The 27,028-nt window shown below is 39.9% G+C and overlaps 1 protein-coding gene across 1 annotated transcript in view; it reads left to right on the top strand.

The window, feature by feature from the left end:
- LOC149457630 (O-acyltransferase like protein-like) overlaps positions 1-27,028 on the top strand; it is a 148,950-nt gene that overhangs the window by 82,801 nt on the left and 39,121 nt on the right. The window contains exons 8-9 of the mRNA XM_089683422.1: positions 14,090-14,191; positions 20,690-20,855. Coding sequence (XP_089539548.1) covers positions 14,090-14,191; positions 20,690-20,855 — 268 coding nt within the window. The remainder of the gene's footprint in view (positions 1-14,089; positions 14,192-20,689; positions 20,856-27,028) is intronic.

Below are 27,028 nucleotides of genomic sequence, written 5' to 3'. Positions count from 1 at the left end.
CGCTAATAACTTTATAATGGTGGATCCCAGGCACTGCCAAAGGGCCACTCTCTGGGCAGGCTGGAAAAACTTGATAGCTTTCAGTGCTAGGAGACTGGTGCTAGTACCATTTGGCTTTTAGCACGGATGTCCTAGAACAAAGAGCAATGCTATACTCTAAGGCCCCCTCACACGAACACTCCCTGTAGCCCTCACATGCTCTGTAAATTTAACACTAATCCTGCCTGTAGCCTCCCACACTAACCTTTCATGTAGCCCTAACATTAGCCCTTCATGTAGCCCTTACCTCAACCCTAACACTAATTCTCCCATTGAACCAAATCTTAACCCTCTCTATATCCAACCTTAAGAGTAACAGCCCCATTACCCCTAGCAGAACCCTAGAACTAACAAGCACTATAACTATAACCCCAAAACTAACAGTAGACCTCCCTATAGCTCTAGCCCTAACCGACCCTGTAGCTATAATCCCAGTGTTATTATTATTATTATAATACAGGATTTATATACCGCCAACAGTTTGCTCAGCGCTTTACAATATAACGGGAGACAATACAGCAACAATACAGTTCAATACAAGAGGGTTAAGAGGGAGGGGCTGGTGGTACAAAAGGTAATAACTGTGGGGGATGGACTGGTAGGAGGAAGAGAAGATTCCATTATTAGCTGAAAGAAGGATATGCTTCCCTGAAGAGAGAGGTTTTCAGAGATCGCCTAAAAGTGAGCAGAGTAGGCGATAGTCTGATAAATTGTGGTAGAGAGTTCCAGAGGATGGAGGGGTTCTGGAGAAGAGCATGGGAGGAGCAGACAAGGGAGCTAGAGAGTAGGAGGTCATACGAGGAGCTGAGAGTACGGTTTGGGTAATATTTGGAGACAAGATTGGTGATGTAATTTGGGGCAGAGTTATAAATGGCTTTATATGTTATTGTTAATGTTTTGAATTTTATTAATTGGGCAATGGGAAGCCAGTGGAGGGCTTGGCAAATATGGAACAGTTAGTAAGGTGGATGAGTCTGACAGAAGCATTCATGATAGACTGAAGAGGGGATAGCCTGCGGTGAGGTAGGTCAATGAGGAGGGAGTTACAATAGTCGAGGCGAGATATAACAAGGGAGTGAATAAGTTGCTTCCAGGGTTAAGAACGGGCGTATGTTGGAGATGTTGTGGAGGTGAAGTCTACAAGATTTGGACAGTGATTGAATTTGGGGCTGAAAGGACATATGGGAGTCTAGGATTACACCTAGTACCCAGGCATAAGGGGAGGGACTGATGGTTGTATTGTTAATCTTGATGGAAAAGTCAGGGAAGGGGGCATGGGCTGGAGGGAATAGTAAGAGCTCAGTTTTGGAAAGATTGAGTTTGAGGAAGTGGAGTGACATCCATGCCGATATGTCACTTAGTATGTTAGTAATGCGAGAGGAGACTGAAGGGGTAAGGTGAGGAGTAGAAAGGTAGATTTCTGTGTCATCAGCATAGAGATGTACTTAAAGCCGTGGGAGTTTATCAAGTGACCAAAGGAGGAGGTGTAGATGAAGAAGAGAAGGGGTCCAAGGACAGAACCTTGAGGGACCCCTACAGAAAGAGGTAGTGGAGAGGAGGAGACAGAGTTATAGGCAACGCTGAAGAAGCGCTGTGATAGGTAGGAGGAGAACCAGGAGAGTCTTGGAGGCCAAGAGAGTGGAGTTTTTTGAGGAGGAGGGGATGGTCAACAGTATTAAAAGCCGCAAAGAGGTCAAGTAGTAAGAGTATGGAGTAGTGGCCATTGGTTTTAGCAGTTAGTAAATCATTAGTGAGCTTTAGTAGGGCAGTTTCAGTGGAGTGGAGTAAGCAAAAGCCAGACTGTAAAGGGTCAAGAAGGTTGTTGTCGGTGAGGTGGGAGCTCAGGTGATTGTAGACTAAGCATTCTAAGAGTTTAGAGGTGAATGGGAGCAGGGAGATGGATCTTAGGTTGTTCAGATTGGTGGGGTCCAGCGAGGGTTTTTTAAGTATGGGAGTATTGTGTACAGGGGTGGGGAAGGCACCATTAGAAAGGGAGAGATTGAAGATGCGAGTGAGGGAGCATAGGATAGAAGAGGGCGACCGTAGTAGTTGTGAGGAGACAGGATCCAGTGGGCACGTGGTAAGACGGGCTTCTGAGAAAACTTTAGTGACCTCTTCGGTAGCAGCAAAGTCAAAAGAGGAAAGTGTTGAGGGAGGTGTAGTATAAGGTATGCTAAGTGGGATAGATGTCTGTTCAGTGGAAATGCCCCTTCAAATTGCATCAATCTTGGTTTGGAAATGTTTTGCAATCTTGTAAACAGTGAGTGAGTTACTGGGTGGAGGTGGAGAAAGTAGAGGGTTAAAAGTAGAGAAGAGACGACGAGGACTGGATGACAAGCTATTGATGAGAGTGACAAAGTAGGCTTGTTTGGCAGCATGGAGGGAGGAATTGTATGTTAAGAAAACAGATTTATACAGGGTGAAAGCTTACTGAGATTTGGTTTTATGCCACAATCACTCCAGTGTATGACTATGTCACTTAAGATTTCTGGTGTGGTCAGTCTGCCAAGGTTGTAATGGTCGTGGCCTGATACTTCGTGTTGTTAGAGGAGCAAGTGAGTCTAGTGTGGATGAAAGCGAACTGTTGTAGATAGCAGTGGCCAGGTCAGGGCAGGACAGGGGAGAGATTCTGTCATAGAGGCGGTCAGTTGCCGAGTGGAAAAGAGAAGGGTTGTGAAGGTTTCCGTGGGTAATTGTTTGCTGCTCGGAGGGATAGGTGATTGTGAACAGAGAGAGGAAAGGGGGTTTTTGTGAGGTTGTAGGGAGTGCAAAGCTAAGAGAAAACAAGGTCTAATGTATTCCCATCAGAGTGAGTGGAGGACTGGGTCCAGTAGGTCTCCATATAGCCCTAACCTCAAATCTAACACGAACCCTCCCTGTATTACTGACCCTAACACTAACTGTCCTGGTGTCCCTAATACTAATATTCCTTGTATAACTAACCCCAACCCTAACATAAATAGTTCCTGCATCCCTAATCCCAACCATTACATTAACCATATCTGTAGCTCTAATTCTAACCCTAACAGTAACCTTTATTGTATTGCTGTCTGTGCCCCTGCTGGTGATCTTTAGGGTACCCAAAGATGTGGGTTTTTTTTCTTTTTTTTTTTGATTAGCCAATGGTCTGATCAAAAAAAGACGAATGTAGTCCCCCATCCACACAAGCAAGGTGGGGACTCTTCTGCTATCAGAATACACTGATTAGTCCTGTGGCCTGTTGGCTGCAGCTGCTGATCAAATCAAAAATTTCTTACATCCCATTCGAGGAATGGGAACAATATCAAAGGCAAGATTACTTCTGCCTATAGGTAGATTTTTACTTGCATCATGTAATTGGCAAAGGTTCTAATTATTTCCCAATATATCCAAAAAAAGGTATTGGCTGGATTACATGGGTTGTTATCGCAAGACATTCAGTAGTGGGAAGAGATTAGTACAGTAAAGCAGTCAGTCCAGGCTAGGCCCCAAGCATTGGGTCCATGACAGTTTGGGCTTAAAGCTGGCCACTGTGACAATAGATGCCATTGATCTTAACTTAAAGTATCCAAAAAAAAAAGACAAGCATCAGGAGAGCTGTCAGCATAGTATACTACCAGGGACTAGTATAATAAATAAACCTTTTTGTAAACCTACCCGTGAATTCCCAGTATTAGCAAATAAATAAATAATCGAATAAATATATGATAAATAAATAATAAATCAACTAATTAAAATAAATAATAAATAAATGAAAATCCATCAATCAATCCATGCACAAACCATTATTCCATAATGTGTCCAATTAAAATCTAAAACTGCAATCTCAAATGTGTCCAATAAAGTCCAAAAATTCTAATTTCAAACTCAATCCAATAGGAAGGATTTCAATCCTAAAATAATCCACGAAAAACCTCAAAGAAAAGAAATAATCTATAGTGCATTATCTTCAAACATATACATATATAAATATACAAACTCTAATCAGTGCAAAATCTAAACCACTCCTAAATGTGTCAATAGTGCAAACACACTGCAGAAAAAAAAAAAAAAATAATTATATAAATGCTATATAATCCGTGAGTACTCCAAAACCGTGAACACTCCGTGACCACACTAATACAGTGTACACTCTGTGATCCAACCAAAAGTGATACTAAATACTATTACCCTCTGGGAGTATTCATATGCATAGCCAATATCTCTAGCATCAGTTTCTTCTGATTCCTTCACATCAGGAGTTGATCCTCCAAAATCCTCATAAAGATAAGAAGACTCTTATACAGATATCCAAGTATAGGGACAAATTTATTCGAAAAACTTACATGAAGATAAACAACTTTCAGCTCCCTGGGCGGCTCTGATACAGCCCAGCAAACAATGGCATAAAACCACGTTTTGACAACCAACAAAATGGCTACGGCGACACTTCCGGTTAGCGTGCGTCTTGACGTCACATCCCCTAACGCGTTTCGTCACACCCGGACTTCATCTGAAGGGATCAGGACGTCTCCTTGGCCGATCCTTTTATTCTAATACCTCCAATTAGCCGGAAGCTCTATATAGCCATATTCTTTTCATCTAAATTAACTAATAATAAACCATCCTAAATTAACTAATTATAAACCATCCTACACGCTTTTTAGGATACTCTACTCCCCTCTACTGTTCAACTTTATCATAGCCAGAAAAGAGAATAAATACACCATATAAATTGTAAATGCATACAAAAATTATAAATGTAGTATTTTAAAATTATTCTAAAATTATTTTAATTTATATTACTTTACCTTTATTTTAAGATCATTTAAATTATTAAAATCAAAACTAAAAAACTATAATCAATCCACAGTCAGTATCCAACCTCAGAATACTCTATCCATCTACACAACTACCTCCTACTTACCAAAATTAAATTAAATTAAAATTTTAATTAAATTAAAGAACAGCTCCCGCACTCGGTCCATAGATCTAACCTATCTCCCTCAAACGTCTGAAATGAAGCAATTTAAATCAAGCTCTATATTTAAACCCCTCGGTTTTAATGTATTCAACCGAAAGATCCAAAATGTTTCATTCTGGGACAATTTCTGAATTCTATTCCCACCCCTCCAATGTCCTTCCACAATATCGATCCCACAGAATTTCACCAAACTCGGATCTGAGTTATGGAATTCTTTAAAATGTCTTGAGACACTGTGGTCTTTTTTACCCTTTTTGATATTCCTAACATGTTCTTCCAATCTGACACATAGATTTCTTTTAGTTCTCCCTATGTATTGGAATTGACACAGACATTCCAACATGTATGTAACATAACGTGTATTACATGTAAGAAACCTTTGAAAGGGGAATTGCTCTCCAGTCGAATGGGATCTAAATGATGAAATCACCCTATTTTTAATCCCAGTGGTCCTACACATCCTACATTTTTACAGGGATAAAATCCTTTAAAATCAAACATCTTAATAGCTTTTCTATTCGGTGGAGAAATCACACCTTTCACTAGGGGGCTTCTTAAATTATTAGTTTTTCTATATATAAACGACGGTTTTTCTGGTAGAACTGGTCCCAAAATATTGTCTTTTCTTGTTATTGGCCAATGTCTAATAAAAATCTTTTCAATTTCTTTAAATTGACAATTAAAATGAGAAATGAATGCATAATCTACTTTCTTATTATCTTCCTTAATTTTTACATTTTTCTTAATTTTTTCATCTCCTAGATAATTTTGACTAATTTTAAATCTAATTTCTTCTAATTTATTTGGATCCTAACCCTTAGAGATAAATCTATTCTTAATAATTTCAGATTGCAATATATAATCTTCCAACCTGGAACAATTCCTCATAATCCTGGTGAATTGTCCCTTGGGTATTCCCGGGATCCAGTGGGGATGGTGACAACTACTTGTAGGAATATATCCATTTCTATCTGTGTCTTTAAAAAAAGTTTTAAAATATAATTTATTATTAGACTTAAAAATGGTCAAATCTAAAAAATTGGCCAATTTAGTACTACCGGTAATATTATGGGTAAAACCAAGTTCATATCTATTTTCTCCAATAAAATCTAAAAAAAGTTGTAAACTAACCGCCGTCCCTTCCCATATTACCAGAATATCATCTATGTATCTTTTCCATATTTTTAGACCTTTCCAATTTTTACCATAGATTTCTTTATCTTCCCATTTTGCTAAAAAAATGTTGGCCAAGCTTGGAGCAAATTTGGCGCCCATTGCGACACCCTTTTTATGCTCGTAATAATCACCTCCATACCAGAAATAATTTTTCCCCATACTAAATTCTAAGAATTGTACAATGAATTTTCTCTGTTTAATATGTAAATCCGTATGGTATTTTAAGGCCCATTTTCTAGCTTCTATTCCATCACTATGTTTTATACTTGTATATAAAGAATTCACATCTATGGCAACTAAATACATTTCTTGAGTAGTCTCCATTCCCTCTAATAAATTGATGACATCCTGACTGTCTTTTAAATACGAAGGCATTTTTTTAACCACCGGCTGTAAATAAAAATCTATATATTGTCCCACCCTTGAATGTATGGAACCAATCCCATTAATAATGGGCCTCCCTGGAGGTTTTGTCAAACTCTTATGGATTTTCGGTAAAATATAAATATATGGCACTTTACAATGTGAAGGGACAAGATACAAAGCTTCCTTTTCATTTATGATCTTATCTTCTTCCACTTTCTTGACCAATTTTAGGAGCTGTTTCTTATATAAAACAATCAGATTTTTCGGAATTTTCACATATGTACTCGTATCACTTAACATCGAGTCCATCTCTTCTTCATATTTCATTCTATCCATTATTACTACCCCTCCTCCTTTATTCGCCGGTCTAATCACAATATTATTCTTATTTTTGGTACAAGGATTCTTCTTCCTTAAATTTACGTAAATTTAGTTCATAAAGGTCATCTATTACCATCTGTTTAAATACCTCTATGTTCAAATTTCTAGAATTGGAATGGTTAAAGATAGATTTATTCTTTACATTGCTATGAACATATTTAGACCTTGTCTGAGGATTAGCAGCTAATGTAGGGTTCGGTAGGGAGGCAAAATATTTCTTAATATTTAATTTTCTAATAAATTTGTTAATATCAATATCTGTCTCAAATTTGTTCAAATTAGATTTTGGAGCAAACTTTAAGTCCTTATCCAACACTAAAATTTCATTTTTGGTCAGAGGAACGGAACTGAGATTATAGATACCTTCACCTACACTTCTCTTCTCTTTCTCTTGTTTTCGTTCCCTCTGTCTTGTAAGTGATCTTCTGTATACTGATTCTGGGGTTTGCTTTCTTCTTCCTCTCTTGGGGAATAACTTCCCTCCCATTCTTTGCAGTAGTAGTATGGAGGATTCCTCGGTCCTCCCCTTCCCCATTGTGGTTGGTAATAAGGTCTTCTGAATGGTGGACCCGGTGGACGGCCTCTGTAATCCCCCTGGAAAAAATTTCCCCTCCCCCTGTTTCCTCTTGGGCTATAATAATTATTCCAACCTTCTAAGGGCTGGAACCTATTATGAACCGGGACATTGTAAACATGATTGGACGGACTCTTAGATTTAAAATTCCCCTTTAAAAAAGGTGCTTTAGATTAATCTACTCTCCCAGGGACTGAAGAGGTATGATTCTTCCTATTCTGGCCTTGGGATATATATCCTTGTCCTATCCTGTTTTCTTCCTTATCCTCTGAAGATGACTTGGCTGGTGATGACTCAGTGGACTGACAGTTATTGATGACTGTTTCTTGCCATTTATAACTTTTGTTAGCCTGATAGTCTCCCATATCTCTAATGAATTTTTTATGTTTCTTTTTCTTAATTTCCCCATCTTTCTTGTTAAGCTGTTCCTGTAGAGTCTTAAATAATCCATTTATATCCTTCTTATCTTTAAATTCTTCAACTTTCTTTTTCATTTCCCCTAATTTGGTTTCTACCATCCTCAATTTTCTCTTCTTCCCCTCTATCAGCATATTAAGCAATTGTTCTTCACATGTGTGAAAAAACCTTTTCCACTCCGCTAGGGAATTTTCATCATTCAGTCCATCATTTGGGACCAGGTCCCATCTTAATCTCCTGGGTACTATGCCCTCTGCAATATATTTTTCAAAGGTCACAATATCCCACCACAATTGTAACTTCCTTTCCATGGTATAACCAACTTTTTTTGCCAACAATTCCACATTTACATCTAGAACTTACTGAGTGGTAGAGAATACCTCATCTAAAATAATTTTCCTGTTATCCATAAAATTGAACACATCCATTTTCAATTGATCAAAAACATCAAAATTAGTGATAATGCTTAATGAACCCCTAGAGAGGTATAAATAACACCATACATTTTGGATCTTTCAGTTGAATACATTAAAACCGAGGGGTTTAAATATAGAGCTCGATTTAAATTGATTCATTTCAGACGTTTGAGGGAGATAGGTTAGATCTATAGACCGATTTTGGGAGCTGTTCTTTAATTTAATTTAAATTTTAATTTAATTTAATTTTGGTAAGTAGGAGGTAGTTGTGTAGACGTGGATAGAGAATTCTGAGGTTGGATATTGACTGTGGATTGATTATAGTTTTTTAGTTTTGATTTTAATAATTTTAATGATCTTAAAATCAAGGTAAAGTAATATAAATTAAAATAATTTTAGAATAATTTTAAAATAATATATTTATAATTTTTTTATGCATTTACAATTTATATGGTGTATTTATTCTCTTTTCTGGCTATGATAAAGTTGAACAGTAGAGGGGAGTAGAGTATCCTAAATAACGTGTCGGATGGTTTATAATTAGTTAATTTAGGATGGTTTATTATTAGTTAATTTAGATAAAAAGAATATTGTTTATTATATTCAGAAATAGAGAGTATGGGGGCTAGTAAGATTAAAGTTTATATTATGTATTCTCGTTGTACACTTATATTGCAGTTTCCGGGGATAGATGAGTATATATTTATGTATTTACACGACTATATGCACTTTAAGTTTTCATGGGTTATTTGAGATGCGTTATGGTTTCCGCCGACTTATTATGGCTCCCACCCGTTTGTTGTGAATGGGGGTTTAGATAGGAGCTTGCGGAGACATGTTTCCCATATCTAAAATGGCGGCTCGAGCTTCCGGCTAATTGGAGGTATTAGAATAAAAGGAGCGGCCAAGGAGATGTCCTGATCCCTTCAGATGAAGTCCGGATGTGACGAAACGCGTTAGGGATGTGACGTCAAGATGCACGCACGCTAACCGGAAGTGTCGCCGCGGCCATTTTGTTGGTTGTCAAAACGTGGTTTTATGCCATTGTTTGCTGGGCTGTATCAGAGCCACCCAGAGAGCTGAAAGTTGTTTATCTTCATGTAAGTTTTTCGAATAAAATTGTCCCTACACTTGGGATGTATAAGAGTCTGTATAAGAGTCTTTTTATCTTTACAAGGATTTTGGAGGATCAACTCCTGATGTGAAGGAATCAGAAGAAACTAATGCTAGAGATATTGGCTATGCATATGAATACTCCCAGAGGGTAATAGTATTTAGTATCACTTTTGGTTGGATCACAGAGTGTACACTGTATTAGTGTGGTCACGGAGTGTTCACGGTTTTGGAGTACTCACGGATTATATAGCATTTATATAATTTTTTTTTCTTTTCTGCGGTGTGTTTGCACTATTGACACATTTAGGAGTGGTTTAGATTTTGCACTGTTTAGAGTTTGTATATTTATATATGTATATGTTTGAAAATAATGCACTATAGATTATTTCTTTTCTTTGAGGTTTTTCGTGGATTATTTTAGGATTGAAATCCTTCCTATTGGATTGAGTTTGAAATTTGAATTTTTGGACATTATTGGACACATTTGAGATTGCAGTTTTGGATTTTAATTGGACACATTATGGACTAATGGTTTGTGCATGGATTGATTGATGGATTTTCATTTATTTATTATTTATTTTAATTAGTTGATTTATTTATTTATCATATATTTATTCGATTATTTATTTTTTTTTTTGCTAATACTGGGAATTCACGGGTAGGTTTACAAAAAGGTTTATTTATTATATTCTACTTTCTAGGGAGAAAGTGTGACTTTTTGGTGGGGGGCTTATTTTGGGAGGTGATTTATTTTTTTATTTATACCAGGGACTAGTGTTTAGGATAGATGGTATAGCTGTAGTAGCAGTAATAAAAATAACCATAATGTTATTTTATATTATGACAAATTTATTTTGATATCCCCGATACAAATTTCCTTAACTGATAATTTCATCTTTGGGGACATGCAGGAGCAAATTAGATCATGCTTTGCTAGGTTTTTTTTGCCTTCCTCTGGATCAACTGTGGGCATAGGATTATAACTTTTTTTTAATTATAATTTTTTTTTTTATGGTTGAACTACATGGACTTTTGTCTTTTTCAGCTGCACTAACTATGTACCCACCTGATCCTCCCCCTCCCTGCAACAACAGTACAGGTTGTAATACTTTACAGGCTCCTGCAGTAAAAAAAAAAGCACAAAATAATGTGCATTTATTATTATTTGGCAAAAGGTGAATGTATCCTTTAAACTCTAGCTACTTTAAACTCCTTTTATACAAGCTCTCTCTCTCTCTCTCTCTCTCTATACATATATCTATATATATATATATATATCTCCCAAGCTTGCCTTTAAAATTATAAGAAACATAAACCTTCAAACTCCTCCACCAGATAGGACACTCTCCAGATCCTTCGTTCCTTTTTTGTAATGGGTATAAAAATGTTTTTTTCACTATCCACATATCCTCCATGTATTAGTCAGAAGGGGAAGGTATGAAATTCACAAAACACAAGAGAATATCGTAGCACAACTCCATCTGTTAAAATCAAGCACAGAAAATTAGATCAAACTTTTTGTTATTTGGAGATTTGGATGTATCCAAATTTCCAAATTACAATAATAAAGAATTTAAACGAATCTGAAATAACAAAACAAAATTACTTCCAAAATTCAAATCGAATTTGATTTTGAAAATGAACTTGAAATTGAATTCAAATTTGAAAACAAGAATAGAATAAAGCAGAATAGAAAATAAAGGAATAGAAAAGAATAGAATAGAAAGAATAAAGTAAAAAAGAACAGAATAGAATAGAAACTAAAAGAATAGAATGGAGCAAAACAGAACAAAATAGAGTAAAAAATAAGAGTAGAATAGAAAATACTGGAGTAAAGCAGAACAGAACAGAAAATAAAAAATAGAATAGTGCAGAAAGGAATAGAATAGCAAAACAGTAGAATATAACCATCTTACCTAATTAAAATAAAAAAAAGTTAGAATTTTAATAAACAAAAATAGAAATTAAAATAGAATACAAAAGAATAGAACAGCAAAAAGAATGGAATAGAAAGAATTTGTCTTCCGAAATTCAAATTTCGAACAGAATAAATTCAAATAGATTTGAATAGAATAGTTTAGAATAGAAAAAAACAGAAAATAATAGAAAAGGATAGAATAGAAAATAAAAGAATAGAATAGAAAAGACAATAGAATAGAGAGAGTATAACCGTCTTCTGAAATTCGAATTTTGAATAGAATAAATAAAAATTCAAATAGAATAGAACAGAAAATCTGAGAATAGAAAACAACAATATAATAGTACATTGTATAAACAACAGAATAGAAAATTAAAGTATAGAACAGAAAAAACAATAGAATAGAATATAAAACTGTCTTTTGAAACTCGAACTTTCCGAATTCGGTCGAATTGAATTCAATTAAATTCAAATTCAAATAAACAAAATGAATTCCAGAAATGGATAAAACAAATTTAACTAAGCAAAATTATTCAAATATGAATCAAAACAAAACAAATTTTTCATTCTGCACATGTCTACACGTGCGTGCATTTGGTTTGGTCTTATAACTGATTTTAATAAATGGAATTATGAAGGGGACATCCAGAGCTTTGGACAACAGTTGAACATAAAGAAAGAAATCTGAAACTAAGACAGAGGAACTGTTGTATGGCATGGTGGACTATATATATAGAATTTACACAATCTTTTTGGCACAGGATTTTTTGCACAAATATTATTTGTACTGTTTGCAATGTTTGCACAAGTAAATTTTTTGCACAGGTACTTGTTGGCATAAAAAGAGTTGGAAGAAGGCTGTTGTCATGTTATTGAACAAGTCACTGGCAGGACTTAAGAGGTCACAGGGGTTGCAAAGGGGACCCTGCCCATGCTAGGGGGAGGCCTGTGCGGCTTCCCTGTCACATTAGATTTAACACTGACACTCTGTCACTGTGGAAATGGCCTTGCTGCATCACCCTGATTAGTTAATTCAGTAAACTCATAAGGACCAAGACCAGCCAGGCCAGTCCTGGCCCCTCTCAGTTTCCAGTTTCATCCACACTGAGTGACGGGGTAAGCTCTTTCCTCCAGAAGCGAACGCTCTGCTCAGCTCCCTGCTTAGCCCAGTCAAGCCCTTTCCCGCCCAGCTTAGTCCTGCCCAACAATGCACATGCACACAAGGTGGAGGCAGACAGACTACACTCTAGACTTGCAAGAGAAAGCGATGGACTTGTGTGTGAGTCTAGAAGTCAGAGGCTCACCCCCTGGATGGGCCTGGGAGGTAGTGGGAGGGTGGCCCAGGTCAACATTGTGGGGGGGGACTTTTGCTTCGATGCCCACAAGCTTCAAGCTATGCCTCTGGCACAAGTCATGGTTTATGAATTTGTATAAGAAGATATGTTTAATGTAAAATGGAAGTTGCATAGCTGTATAATGGACATATTTATATTCTGGAGTATCAGGGGATACTCAGGAATACAGCTGCTGGGTTTTAGAGGAATAGAGGTGCAGACCTAATTATATAGATATTTTATGCAAGCTCTGTCTTTATACAAGCTATTGGTAGAAAGGGCAATAAGACTGTAGCTAGCATGCAGTCTTTGTTCTGACTCAACTACAGGACGATAAACTTTATCTCCAACAATTTATACAGCTATACCACGGGGTGCTGAATCTATCTTGCATCGGGTCAGACAGCTTAACTCAATAAATAAACTCATATGTTGAGAAAGTCAGATGAGGAAACCCATTTGAATGTTCCATTTAATGGAGGATAATCATAGGTAGAAAAATGTTAATGTTGTAAGCCTCATGGAAAAATGCATTCAGGAAGACAGGATACAGTGGAATGATTACCAGAGAGAGGCAGGAGGGAGGGATATACACAAGTACGGTGAGAGAAAGAGCTCAGCTTAGACAGAAGGAGACAGCTTAAAGAAACAGAGCAATAATAAGCAAGTGATGGTCACAGAGAAATAATAATAAATCCAATAGTGTAACACAACTGTCTCCTTTATATGGAGAGCTACATTTTAACTGTACATACTACCAATGGAGATAAAGGAAGGATGGTTTCATGTTTCTGAACTATAAGGGCTCGTTAACACTAGAAAGCATCATTCATGCAATCGAGAATCAACAGTTATCCATAGAAAAACCCAACTATGGTGGGGTATAGGTGCCAACGCACACCCACGCCTATGTGAATGTTTGGCTAGAGTAGCCAGCCATGTGATGTGGAGCCTCTAGTGTTAACCAACGTACGTGGAGAGTGGCTTCTCACTGATTAAGATAAGCGGCTGTACCTCGTGTAGCTTCAGAGGTAGCAGCTGGAGGTGTACACAGGCCATGGGCGCCATGTTTTGCTTTGTGGCCTTGGCACAAGTGCCCCAAAATCACATGTAATGCACTAGTGCGGGGATCAAGGGATTAAAGCAGGTGATGAGAAGACAATACAATGCCTCCTCACTACCTGTCAAATGTTCTTTGAAGAGTGATCCGGTAATGTAAACAAGCAATAAGGAGCTTTCTGACTCTTCTCCGCATTCTAATACCACTCTTCATCCTTCAGTTTTATTTTTATGTTTGTAAATGTTGAGGTTTGGTGCTGCCCCACACCACCACAGTGCTACAAGAATTGGCCCACAAGTGCCTTGTGATCATTGCTATTGCTTCATCCTGTAATCCTCTTTTTATTGCAGTGGATTTCTTGGTGCCAAAACATTCCTAATGATGACTGAAGGTTCCGAAAAAGAGGTAACTCTAACTATGGTTATGTGGTATATCTTCAAAAGGTTAAAGAGGTAGGTATCCTAACCTGCATAAAAAATATGTCATTATGTTATTATAATATTAATAGTTCCACACTTTGCTCATTTATTTCCCCAAAGCAGATTATGTGCACTATATTAATTGCACTTGCACACCTTTTGTGCCCAATAGGTTTTTGTTATGTGTGACGAAATTTTATTTAGTTGTTGATATTGCGACAAAGTTGCCCTCTCAACAGTAAACCCCCAAAATAGAAGAAAAAAAAAACTACAGATGAACCCAGGTACCCCATGGGTTGATGAAAATGGTGTGATATAAACACAGCCACTATTACCCACCCTATATACCAAAATTGTGCCGTGCTTCACTAAAAATTACTGAATATAAATAAGTACATCTTAGTGCTGCTATTACTAATATGTATCAAAATAATAAAATAAATGGAATGAATCAATCAATATCAATTTAAAAAAGCAATGTCCATATACAAGTCAAAAAAAGTTAAAAAAAAAAGTCCATATATATATACTTCTTCAAATGTGCATAGTTCACTTGGAAAAAAATAAAAATAAATATCCCGTGCTTCTTAATTGATTATTTTGTGTGAAAAAACTTGCATTAGTGTGCTCCCCCCACCAGTTGTTGTGCTCTCACCTCAAGCATATGACCAAACCCTTAAGTAAGCTCATATAACACTTGTGTCCCTTTAAATGGACCAAAGTATTGATGAGATGGTATCTTGCTGTTTTGGGGTCCTCCTTTGTTCAATCGATAGGCTCTCCTTCCATGGTGGTTGATATAGAGGAATAATCAGATCATAGTGTGATATCCTTTGAAAACCGTTTTATTAATAAAAGTAATGCAATCACATATAATCTGTATTTAAGCCGCTTTGTGCACAAAATGTAAAAATGTATCCTCCAGATTTTTTTCAGTGGTGAAAAACCTAACATTGCCAGCTGGTGTCAATATGGAACCATCAAGCGTTGTGATGTCATAGCCCCTCCCCTGATTTCATTGCACACTGTGAGCGTCTCACAGTATGCATTTGAAGCTACAAGAAGTCAAATAAAGCCAGCCTCTTTTCCTAGCTGGAGGACACTCAGCATCATTGCACTTGCACACCTTTTGTGCCCAATAGGTTTTTTGTTATGTGTAACGATAGTCTTCAAAATTTTGTACATTTTATTTAGTTGTTGATATTGTGACAAAGTTGCCCTCTCAAGAGTAAACCCCCAAAATAGAAGAAAAAAAACTACAGATGAACCCAGGTAGCCCATGGGTTGATGAAAATGGTGTGATGTAAACACCGCCACTGTTACCCACCCCCCTCCCCCTCATAGACACTTCAGTACACAAAACCTTCCCATCCATGTCGTTATACCAGTTCTCAGCATAAGAATGGATCTGTTTCTAAACAAAACCATTCATAGCACTCTGCTGTCAATTACGTACATTGATGAATCATCATTGTCAGAGTTCAACATATTTATTCCAATTATGTTACATTACTAAGCAGTTTTGATGGACTGCTCAGCTACAGATTAAGTAATCCTAAAAAAGGGAAATACAATAATACATAGCCTTCTATACTTTATTTCACTTTAGTTGACACATTTTAGAACCTAAAATGGTAGATTATGGGGGCTGATTTACTAACAGCAAATAAAAAAACAGCATAATGATGGATGGATTATGGATAATCGAAGTCAACAGAGCTTCTGCTCATTTACTACTAAGTCCTGGAGCAACTGCACTTGCAAAGTGCACAGTTTATTTTCCTTTAGTAAATCAACCCCCATCAACAGAAGAGAAATCCAAATCAAATCAATATTTGGTGTGACCACCCTTTGCCTTCAAAACAGCATAATTTTTTCTAGGTACTTGATACTTGCACACAGGAACTTAGCAGGTAGGTTGTACCAAACATCTTGAAGAACTAACCACAGATCTTCTGTGGATGTTGGCTGCATCAGATCCTTCTGTCTCTTCATGTAATCCCACACAAACTCCATGATATTGAGATTGGGGCCCTGTGGGGGCCAAACCATCACATCCAGGACTCGTGTTTTTCTTTACACTGAAGATAGTTCTTAATGACATTGGCTGCATGTTTTGGGTCAGTGTCCTGCTGCAGAAAAAATTGGGGGCTAATCACATGCCTCCTTGATGGTATGGCATGATGGATAAGTATTTGTCTGCATTTCTCAGCATTGAGGACACCATTGATCTTGACAAAATCTTCATCTACGTTTTGCATAAACGGAGCCTCAAATGTGCAAGGACCCTCCACCATGCTTCCCTGTTGCCTGCAGACACTCATTATGGTACCACTCTCCAGCCCTTTGGTGAACCATCGTTCGTACATAGCTGAGTCACTTAGCCTTGTTTCCACATCGGAGGTATGGCTTTTTGGCCAGAATTCTCCCATGAAGACCACTTCTGGCCAGACTTCTCTGGAAGTTGAAGGGAAGTAAGCATGATGTGCCTTTCATCTGCTACATTAGGTTTCCTTGGCCTGCCACTGCACCCATGGTCCTCAACGTTACCTATTTCTTTGTGATTCTTTAGAAGAGCTTGATGAATTGAATTGATGCTGGTTTGAAGCTACTTTGGATTTTGTAAATTGATAAAAAAAAAAAAATATATAACAATTATATATTTTTGAAATCAATCTTACTTTACAGCATTTCTTCACACCTGCCCATACCTTTTGCAGAGTACTGTATATATATTTCAGCCTGCTCAGTGACTTCTCTGTTTCTCTTTCTCCTGGCAAGTCTATGGGTCAGGTCTGACCTAACTAACCATGTCTTTGGACACTGCCAGATATTCATGACTGATTGTGGGCGATATTGTGACTATTCCTCTATTCTCCAGTTGTTTCACTGGCCTCACAGCAACCTATCACTTGCTATTTCAGTTGATTCCCAATTTACAGAGATCAGTTGATTAATATTATTTTGTAAACAACTGCAAATGCCTTTTGTCTGGCACTGCATTGGTTTAAGTGTTTTGTCACTTGAAAAAGAGAACAGGATAAAACAAAATACTATGAAACAATGAAAAGCCCATAAACTGCCAACAAAATGACAAAGTGTTTGGGCAACATAAGAGTGGTTGACTATTTGTACTTCCATCTATCCTCTGCTCCTTATGGGAAGGCTAAAGGCTTATGTACATGGACATCTGTATGCATTTTGAACAGTTTTTTTCCTCTCCATACAAGTTTATGTATATTCACAATTTACAAGCAACTCCAACCAATTCACAAAGAAAATAAATTGAATGCAACAGAGATGCAAACCAAAGCAACACAGAAGCATCTGCATGGATCTGCATTTTACTCTCTAATATGCCCGTTGCAAGGAGGAACAACCCTGACCCCTAGTACACTGTCCACATACAGCCCGGTAAAACCAAGTTCCACCCCCTAGCATTCAACAGTGCCAAAACCTCACTGGTCAGTGAAAGCATTGTCAATATAATGTTGAATGGTACTGTACACTAAAAACAATTCAACAATGATGGCGCCAATATTTCTATCTATACAGATTCTCAATAAATCAAACCTGTGCAATACCTAGGTTACTATAATATAGGTTCACTTTAAAGTGTATAAGCACCCAAAACTGTTTTCTTTTTTTTTGGATAGAGTTTAGAAGTCCATATGGAAGAAATATTGAAATATACTCTTCCCAAATATATTAACATATATTTGTAATGCTATTCAAAATGCTATTGGCCATATTCAATATATTTAAAAATATATTTCAATAAATATATATATATATATATATATATATATATATATATATATATATATATATATATATATATACATACATATACACACACATACACACTGCATGTTGAAATGCGGTTTTATTACAAAATATATAAAAAAATATTTTTAAAAATACATTTCAAATATACTGTGTGTCTTTAAAAATACATATCTACATTTTTGGAGTGCATTTACAAATATATGTTAAAATGACTTTTTTATATGTTAAAAAAATCTGAAGAATGTATTTTAAAATAATATATATTTTTAAAAATATATTTTTTAAAAATATATTCTTCAGATTTTTTTGTAAAAAAAACGCATTTCAACATGCAGTGTGTATATGTGTGTGTGCATGTGCATGTGTATGTGTATGTTATATTATATATATATTGAATATGACCAAAATTGTACCATTTCAAATATATGTCAATATATTTGGGAAGAATATTTTTAAAATATATTTCAAATATACTTTTCTTCCATGTGGGAGGATTTGCATTTCTGCCAAGTTTCCTGCAGTTGAAGGCCCTGTTGGAAACATTCCTTCACTCCGGTCCAGTAAAAAGGTTGCCACCAGTGTCGAAAGTATGGGAAAAATCTCTAACAGCAGCATAGACAGAAGTAAAAATGCTTTTTGTAAGTTAAATTAGAATTTTGGGCAAAACCTAACTACTCTTAAAAATGCTCCCCCCCCCCCCCCCCACATCTATTCTGACTAACCTTTGTAAGAACGTTTTTCATACTTACTGTATTTTCAGGCCACTCTGGTCAGTCACGTGGTTCCCCCCCCCCGTGTCAGTAAGCACTAGTTGCAGGGCAGAGGAGAGAGTGCTCCTACAACAGCTAGTAAAGCTTGGAGTGGTGATGTCACCTATAGGCTTTAATGACTCATTCATTGTCAGCTCTCCCTCCTCTCCCCTGCAGCTGCTGCTGGCTGACACAGGAGAGACAGATCACCTGACCGTACCGGATCGATCTGAAAATAGGTAAGTATATACATTTTCTAACATAGGTTAGCTAGCAAAGGTGTTAACAGGGAGGAGGGAACAGTTTTAAGGGTAGTTAGGTGTAACGTGGGATTCCACTTTAAGTAGAAGAATGCTGGAACACTTGTTAGCTCTTTATTTTTGTGTGAGTCCTTGTTGCAGAGATCTCCTCCCTTCCCATCTGGTAAAACATTGTTGCCAGAACAGTAAGCGAGGGCAAGTCTCTCTAACAGAACCCTGAGAGTAATAAAACATCTTAGGGGTTCTAATGTTTCCCCATTCTATGCACAACTAAAACAAAAAATTGTAGGCATAGTAGAATGATGGGTTGTCCCGGTTGCTGGGGACAGTCCAGCTTTCAGGAGGCTGTCCATGGATAAAGGTCAGCAACTGTGTCCCTGTCTAAAAAAAAAAACATACTCCAGGTTTCATGATTCCAGCTCAGTAGGAGGAGTCCCCAGTTATCACATAGTCCACCCACCTTGCTGGTGTGGACTTACAAGTGGTGGTGAGGAGGCGATGCCTCCTTGCTCCTGGACAAAAAGATTATAGATATAGGTCAGCACTGTAAGGTATTGTTGTGCATTCAAACAAGTTGCCTAAAAAGAAACAAAGAATGAATGGGTGAATGAGAACCTCAAGTCTGAATGGGTGAATGAGAACCTCAAGTCTAAGGAGTCTATAGAAAATGGTCTTGAGTAGTGCTCCTCTTTGGATCTCACCAGATTCGGGAAGAAATTGTCCATGAAGAACAAATCAATAGGCCTTGCTGCCTACTTCAGATAGGGGAGTTACTATTGTGCATTCAAAAAGCTACCTATAGAAAAACAAAAAAACCCATCAGCATTGCAGGTGAATGGGAACCTCAACTCTAAGCAGTCTATAGATATGGTCTTGCGTAGTGCTCCTCTCTGGATTTCATCAGATTCAGAAAGAAATTGTCCATGAAGAACAAATCAATAGGCCTTGCTGCCCACTTCAGATAGGGGAGTTACTATTGTGCATTCAAAAATGTACCTATAAAGAAACAAAAAAACCCATCAGCATTGCAGGTGAACGGGAACCTCAACTCTAAGCAGTCTATAGATATGGTCTTGCGTAGTGCTCCTCTTTGGATTTCATCAGATTCAGGAAGAATTTGTCCATGAAGAGCAATGTACAGGCCTTGCTGCCCGCTTCAGATAGGAGAGATCCTTTGACCAGAAGCTGAACCAAAGATAAAAAGACAGGGCGCACCAGCCTAATGCATTATAATAAGACCAAATTATTGTAGAAATGCAAACTCTAATATAGTCGCAAAACAACTGCAAGTATAAAAAACAAATTCAATCCAGATACTTGAATGGTGCCCAGATGCAAGGGCATGGCTTACAGGTTTCAAGGACAGTGTAAGGTTGAATAAAAACCAGCTCAATCTGTGTAGGAGCGGGTATATGAGTGTTTATGTATTTATTTCTTTACCAATTCCCATATCCTTGTATATTGTGTTCATTAAGATGCCCATCTGAGTTTTTTTTTAAATCAACACTCCCTACTGACACCAACAGTAAAGAACGCCCTACGTAGTTTGTGATTAACTGCTTCACGTCCAACTTCATGGAATGGCCACACGGTAAAGCTGAACTAACCTCTTAAAATCTAAACTCACACAGGAAAAAATTTAAATAATTTCTTTTTTTTTTTTTAACTCTATTGTATATAGTTTATTAAAAGTCTAATTCTGTAAATAATGTTTTTTTCTTTTTGTATATTAGGATACAACCTCTTCACCTTGCTTCCATCCCACTCTCTATTGCTCTTATCTCATTGGTTCAGTGGGGTGTATTCTGGGAACTACCCAAGCATCAGTGGGACAGCTGTAACCGTGTGTGGTGGGCAAATGTCTTGCTGATTACCAATTTTGTGTCCGTTTCCGATTCTGTAAGTTTGTCTAATTACTATTTTTAAATACTTTTCTTTAAGGGCTTTTGCACATGGTTGTAATGGGGCCGTACAGCATGCATGCGCAACTACCAGTGCATACCCACGTACAGGTGAATCCTGTAACTGCTTCTCAGGGTGGCTGCGCGCAGCAGCTGTGGGTTCTGCAAAAGTTTCTATGGAGGTTCTAGATCAGGGGTCCTCAAACTACGGCCCGCGGGCCACATGCGGTCCGCCGAGGACATTTATCTGGCCCGCCGCCAGGGGCGTGTTTGCCGCGCGGAAGGGACACTAAGTACAGGGGCGGGCAGGGGGCTGCTGTATCTTACCTGGCTCCGTGTCCCAGTCCCACGACGATCCAGTCCAGGAAGCGCTGCTCCTTCATTCACTCCGGCCACTCCCTCACTCGATGTTCGCGCTGCCGCTCTGCTCCGATTCTTCCCACTGACACCAATGATGGGCACTATTCCTCCCACTGACACCGATGACGGGGCACGTTTCTTCCCACTGACAACGATGGGGCATGTTTCTTCCCACTGACACCAATGACGGGGCACTATTCCTCCCACTGACACCAATGATGGGCCACTATTCCTCCCACTGACACCAATGACGGGCCACTATTCCTCCCACTGACACCGATGACGGGGCACGTTTCTTCCCACTGACAACAATGATGGGGCATTATTCCTCCCACTGACACCAATGATGGGGCACTTTTCCTCCCACTGATACCAATGATGGGGCGCTATTCCTCCCACTGATACCAATGATGGGGCACTATTCCTCCCACTGATACCAATGGTGGGGCACTATTCCTCCCACTGACACCAATGATGGGGCACTATTCCTCCCACTGATACCAATGATGGGGCACTATTTCTCTCCATAAGACACACTTGGGGGGAAATGTCTGTGCATCTTATGGAGCGGCTGGTCCAGTATTCCCGCCGCCGTTGTATGTCCGCAGTCTCTGGTCATCTCCTGTACTGTCCGCAGTCTCTGGTCATCTCCTGTACTGTGTCAGCAGTCTCTGGTCATCTCCTGTACTGTGTCCGCAGTCTCTGGTCATCTCCTGTACTGTGTCTGCAGTCTCTGGTCATCTCCTGTACTGTGTCTGCAGTCTCTGGTCATCTCCTGTACTGTGTCTGCAATCTCTGGTCATCTCCTGTACTGTGTCCGCAGTCTCTGGTCATCTCCTGTACTGTGTCCGCAGTCTCTGGTCATCCCCTGTACTGTGTCCGCAGTCTCTGGTCATCTCCTGTTCTGTGTCCGCAGTCTCTGGTCATCCCCTGTACTGTCCGCAGTCTCTGGTCATCTCCTGTACTGTGTCCGCAGTCTCTGGTCATCTCCTGTACTGTGTCTGCAGTCTCTGGTCATCTCCTGTACTGTGTCTGCAATCTCTGGTCATCTCCTGTACGGTGTCCGCAGTCTCTGGTCATCTCCTGCACTGTGTCCGCAGTCTCTGGTCATCTCCTGTTCTGTGTCCGCAGTCTCTGGTCATCTCCTGTACTGTGTCCGCAGTCTCTGGTCATCTCCTGTTCTGTGTCCGCAGTCTCTGGTCATCTCCTGTACTGTGTCCGCATTTGTTCATAGTTTTTTTTTTTTAAACTATAGTCCGGCCCTCCAACAGTCTGAGGGACAGTGAACTGGCCCCCTGTTTAAAAAGTTTGAGGACCCCTGTTCTAGATGCTTAAGCACTCTATACAGCCCCGTTGCTGCCATGTGTATGAGCCCTAAAAAGACCTGTACCTAAATAACACTCCTCTCCTGACTATCCTTCCCTATACAATAACAAATATAAAGGAATACATACCTGACTTATGGAAATCACTATTTTGAGCTTCAATGGTGGTCAATCACATGACCGAATGCTTTGCCATTGGTCACATGATCTCACTTATCAGGTGATATCAAAAAGTTTGAGACTAGTTTTGTAACACACCAACAGATGGCAGCTCAAGGCTCAACACACAGTCAAAGGGAGCACCGACCTTCATAGGTCAGTGTGCCAAAAGATATCGTCCTGTGTACGAGCTGTGCAACTGGTGCTATTCTGACCACGTGTGTTACCACATCTGCTATTTCATCATGGACAGAAAGTCAGAACAAAGAGCAATGTGAAATACTGCGTGGAACTGGACAAATCTGCCACAGAGATGTTTGACATGATTCGGCAAGTTTACGGTGATGCCGCAAGTCATTTGAATGGCATGGCCGCTTCAAGAGCATCACTGGAAGATGACGAGAGATCAGGAAGACCTTCAATGAGCTCAATTGCCAAAAATGCCCTCTTCCTGAAGATGAAGATCCAGCTCAAAGGTCGCTGTTATGACAACATTGTGACGATCCAGCGATTTGCCCTGTTTCACACAGAATTTCATGTTTGCTCTTTGTTCCAACCTGCTGTCTATGATAAAAGGGCAGATGTGGTAATGCCCATGGTCAGAGTAGCACCAGTTGCACAACTCCCAATGTACACAGGATGATGTCTTTTGACACACTGTCTTATGGAGGTCGGTGCTCCCTGTGACTGTGCGTGCAGCCTCGTGCTGCCATCTGTTGGCGTGTTACAAAACTTGTCTTGAAACTTTTTGATACCACCTCATATAATACAATGAACCTCTAGGTCGCTGAAAATAATGTGCAAAATAGAGTGTTGTAAGCTGCTGTGCATCTCCCATTTTTGGAAAATAGTAAAGCAGTTCAGATATAGTTGGGTTGGTGCAGTGCTCTCAACAAAAACATATACTATCCTCAAATATTCTGAATTAAAAAAAAACTAAACAAAAATCCTCCTAAACTTGCTACAGATGGTTGCCAGCTATTACCTTGTAAAACTGTAAACTATTAATTTCAGTGCAATCAGTGAAACAAAACCTAAAAAATAGTAGAACAGGGTACAGTATAGGGCAGAGGCACACTGACATCACATCCGCTTGTATCATTTCTGGCCACTGGAGTGCACAGCCACTTTGTCTGGGACCTGGAGGTTCTATTGATTCTCAATGCTAACTGAATTTGTCAGCCTGTAATGCATTTTAATGTGTGTGTTTTATAAAATAAAGCCCACCATTGCAGTCTCCATCCTGGTACTTTCTTTGCATGTATCTGGAGGTGGAGTGGGGAAGAGCTGGAGGTGGTGCCATATGGAGCCAAACTGGAGGAAACAAAGAGTGTTAATAAAGTGCTGTGGACCTGTCTATGTATCCGGATCTGGAGAGTGACTTTTCAAAAGGGAGAGGTGGAAAGCACTTTTATCATGGTGGAAAATGATTAATGGAAGCACTTTATTTGGACTGGTTATATATTGGACATTGAGAAATGTTATGCAGCACAAGCACTTTATAATAAGGACTGGTGGAAGCGGATTTGTAGTTGGTGTATAAATACTACACTGATTCATGGACACTATATTGCCAAAAGTATTGGGCCAGACCTCCAAATCATGTGATTCAGGTGTTCCAATCACCTCCATGGCCACAGGTGTATACAATCATTCCCTAGGCATGCAGACTGCTTCTACAAACATTTGTGAAAGAATGGGTCACTCTCAGGAGTTCAGTGACTCTAAGTGTGGTACCGTGATAGGTTGTCACCTGTGCAATAAGTCCATCCGTGACATTTCCTGGCTACTAAATATTCCACGCTCAACTGTTAGTGGGATTATAACAAAGTGGAAGCAACTGGGAACAACAGCAACTCAGCCACCAAGTGGCAGGCCACGTAAAATAACAGAGCAGGGTCAGCGCATGCTGAGGCGCACAGTGCGCAGAAGTCGCCAATTGTCTGCAGACGCAATAGCTAAAGACCTCCAAACGTCATGTGGCCTTCAGATTAGTACAACAACAGGGCATAGAGAGCTTCATGGAATGGGTTTCCATGGCCGAGCAGCTGCACCCAAGCCTTACATCACCAAGTGCAATGCAAAGCGTAAGATGCAGTGGTGTAAAGCACGCCGCCACTGGACTCTAGAGCAGTATAGTCATGCTCTCTGGAGTAACCAATCACGCTTCTCTGTCTGGCAATCCGATGGATGTGTCTGGGTTTGGCAGTTACCAGGAGAACGGTACTTGTGCCAAGTGTAAATTTGGTGGAGGGGGATTATGGTGTGGGGTTGTTTTTCAGGGGTTGGACTTGGCCCCCTAGTTCCAATCAAGGGAACTCTTAAGGCATCAGCATACCAAGACATTTTGGACAATTTCATGCTCCTAACTTTGTGGGAACAGTGTGGGGATGGCCCCTTCCTGTTCCAACATGACTGCGCACCAGTGCACAAAGCAAGGTCCATAAAGACATGGATGAGCGACTTTGGGGTGGAGGAACTTGACTGATCTCAACCCGACAGAACACCTTTGGGATGAAGTAGAGCTGAGATGGCGAGCCAGGCCTTCTCATCCGACATCAGTGCCTGACCTCACAAATGCACTTTTGGAAGAATGGTCAAACCTTCCCATAGACACCCTCCTAAACCTTGTGGACGGCCTTCTCAGAAGAGCTGAAGCTGTTATAGCTGCAAAGGGCGGGGCCAACTCAATATTGAACCCTACGGACTAAGACTGGGATGACATAAAAGTTCATGTGCGTGTAAAGTCAGGCATCCCAAAACCTTTTGGCATTATAGTGTATATTGTTACGCAAAGCTAATATACAGTCATGGTTTACGTTGGAATTTGAGTTTTACAAGGTAATAGCCGGGTGCAGCAGATTATTAATTGTATGCAAATAGCACCAGCAAGGCTTCTACTATTTTTTAGGTTTTGTTTCATTGTACTGAAGTTAATAAGGTAACAATTTTACAAGGCAATAGCTGGCAACCAAGAAGAGAGAAACACAGCGCCTTTAAGTGTAGACTTCAAAGATTTAATAGTAAAACAGGTTAGGCAACTCACATGTTAAAAACCTGAGCCCTGAGGAAGTCACGTGACTAAGGAGACGCTACGCGTAGGTAAGCGGTGACGCACTTCCGGTGCGTACCCCATCTTACTACACCCATGCAATTACACCCAGAACATGAGGTTCCAAATGCTTTTACAGAGATGTAATGAAATGTGAGTGCAAATTTGGAAGGTTTGGCTTTATTCTTAATACAGTATATAGTAATCCGCTATGGGAGATTCTTTAACAAGAAAATTGGCTACACCACATCTATCTGCCTGGAGAGGAGCACGCCACTATTATGCTTACTCCTGAGGGGGAGACCACTGCAGGGAGAGGGGCGCAGTGACAGAGGAGTCTTATACATGGAGGATCCAGTTTGGTGATCCTAAAAGGGTTTTGGCCAGGGGCGGACTGACCATTTGGAAACTCGGGCACTGCCCGAGGGCCCTGGGTCAGTAGGGGGCCCCATGAGATGCCCCTGGTACCTTTTCCATAGTCTTTTTTTAGTTTGGGCAAGGACACAGGGGCCCCATGATCCCCTATTGCCTAGGGGCCCCATGAGTTGTCAGCCCGCCCCTGGTTTTGGCCCTTTGCGGGTCGAAGCAAGGAGGTGAGTGGGTATTACTGCTATCTGAGGATATCCTTCTGTGGTTTCGCACATCCGCCACCCACGTGCTGTCAGGGATCACCGCGGCGCTGGTCCCGGCGCAGGCGCAGTGCGCCGCCTTGTGCAGGGATGCGGGCACTAGGTCCGGGCCGGCCGTGGCATCCGAACTCGCGCATGCGCACTAGAAGCCGCGGGCGCGCGCCTGGCACCAATGACAGCGCAGGGCACGATATTTAAACCGCCCTGAACTGTCATTAAGTGCCGTCTGGTCTTTTCTGAATCCCTGAACCTGTGTACCTGTATCCTGTAAGTTGCTGACCCGGATTGTACCTGACCACGCTGTATTCTCCTGCTCTGACCCTTGGCTTGCCTGACCTCTCTCCTGGATGCTCCCTACTGGATCTGACCTTCTGTTGCTGACCTGGCGTGTGACCCGACTAATCTCTGCCCGCTGCTTTGTACCGCACCGTCCCCGCGGCTACCGACCCGGCTTGTCTGACCTCGCACCTGGTCAGCCATCCATCCATCCCATCGGGGTCACCCAACCTCCTCATATCAGGCTCTCCCCTGTGGGAGCTCCTGGCGGACACCCCTACCACTGGTGGGTGTACTCAGTAGTCACGACCTGATCTCGGAGCGCTCCAAGTCCATCCCCACCATCAAGGGCCCTGGTGAACAAGTGCTC

This window comes from Staurois parvus, unplaced genomic scaffold (assembly GCF_062004578.1).
Source record: "Staurois parvus isolate SC_StPar_1 unplaced genomic scaffold, SC_StPar_1.0 ptg000310l, whole genome shotgun sequence".
Classification (NCBI taxonomy): Eukaryota; Metazoa; Chordata; class Amphibia; order Anura; family Ranidae; genus Staurois; species Staurois parvus.
This window is presented reverse-complemented; position numbering and strand designations above follow the sequence as displayed.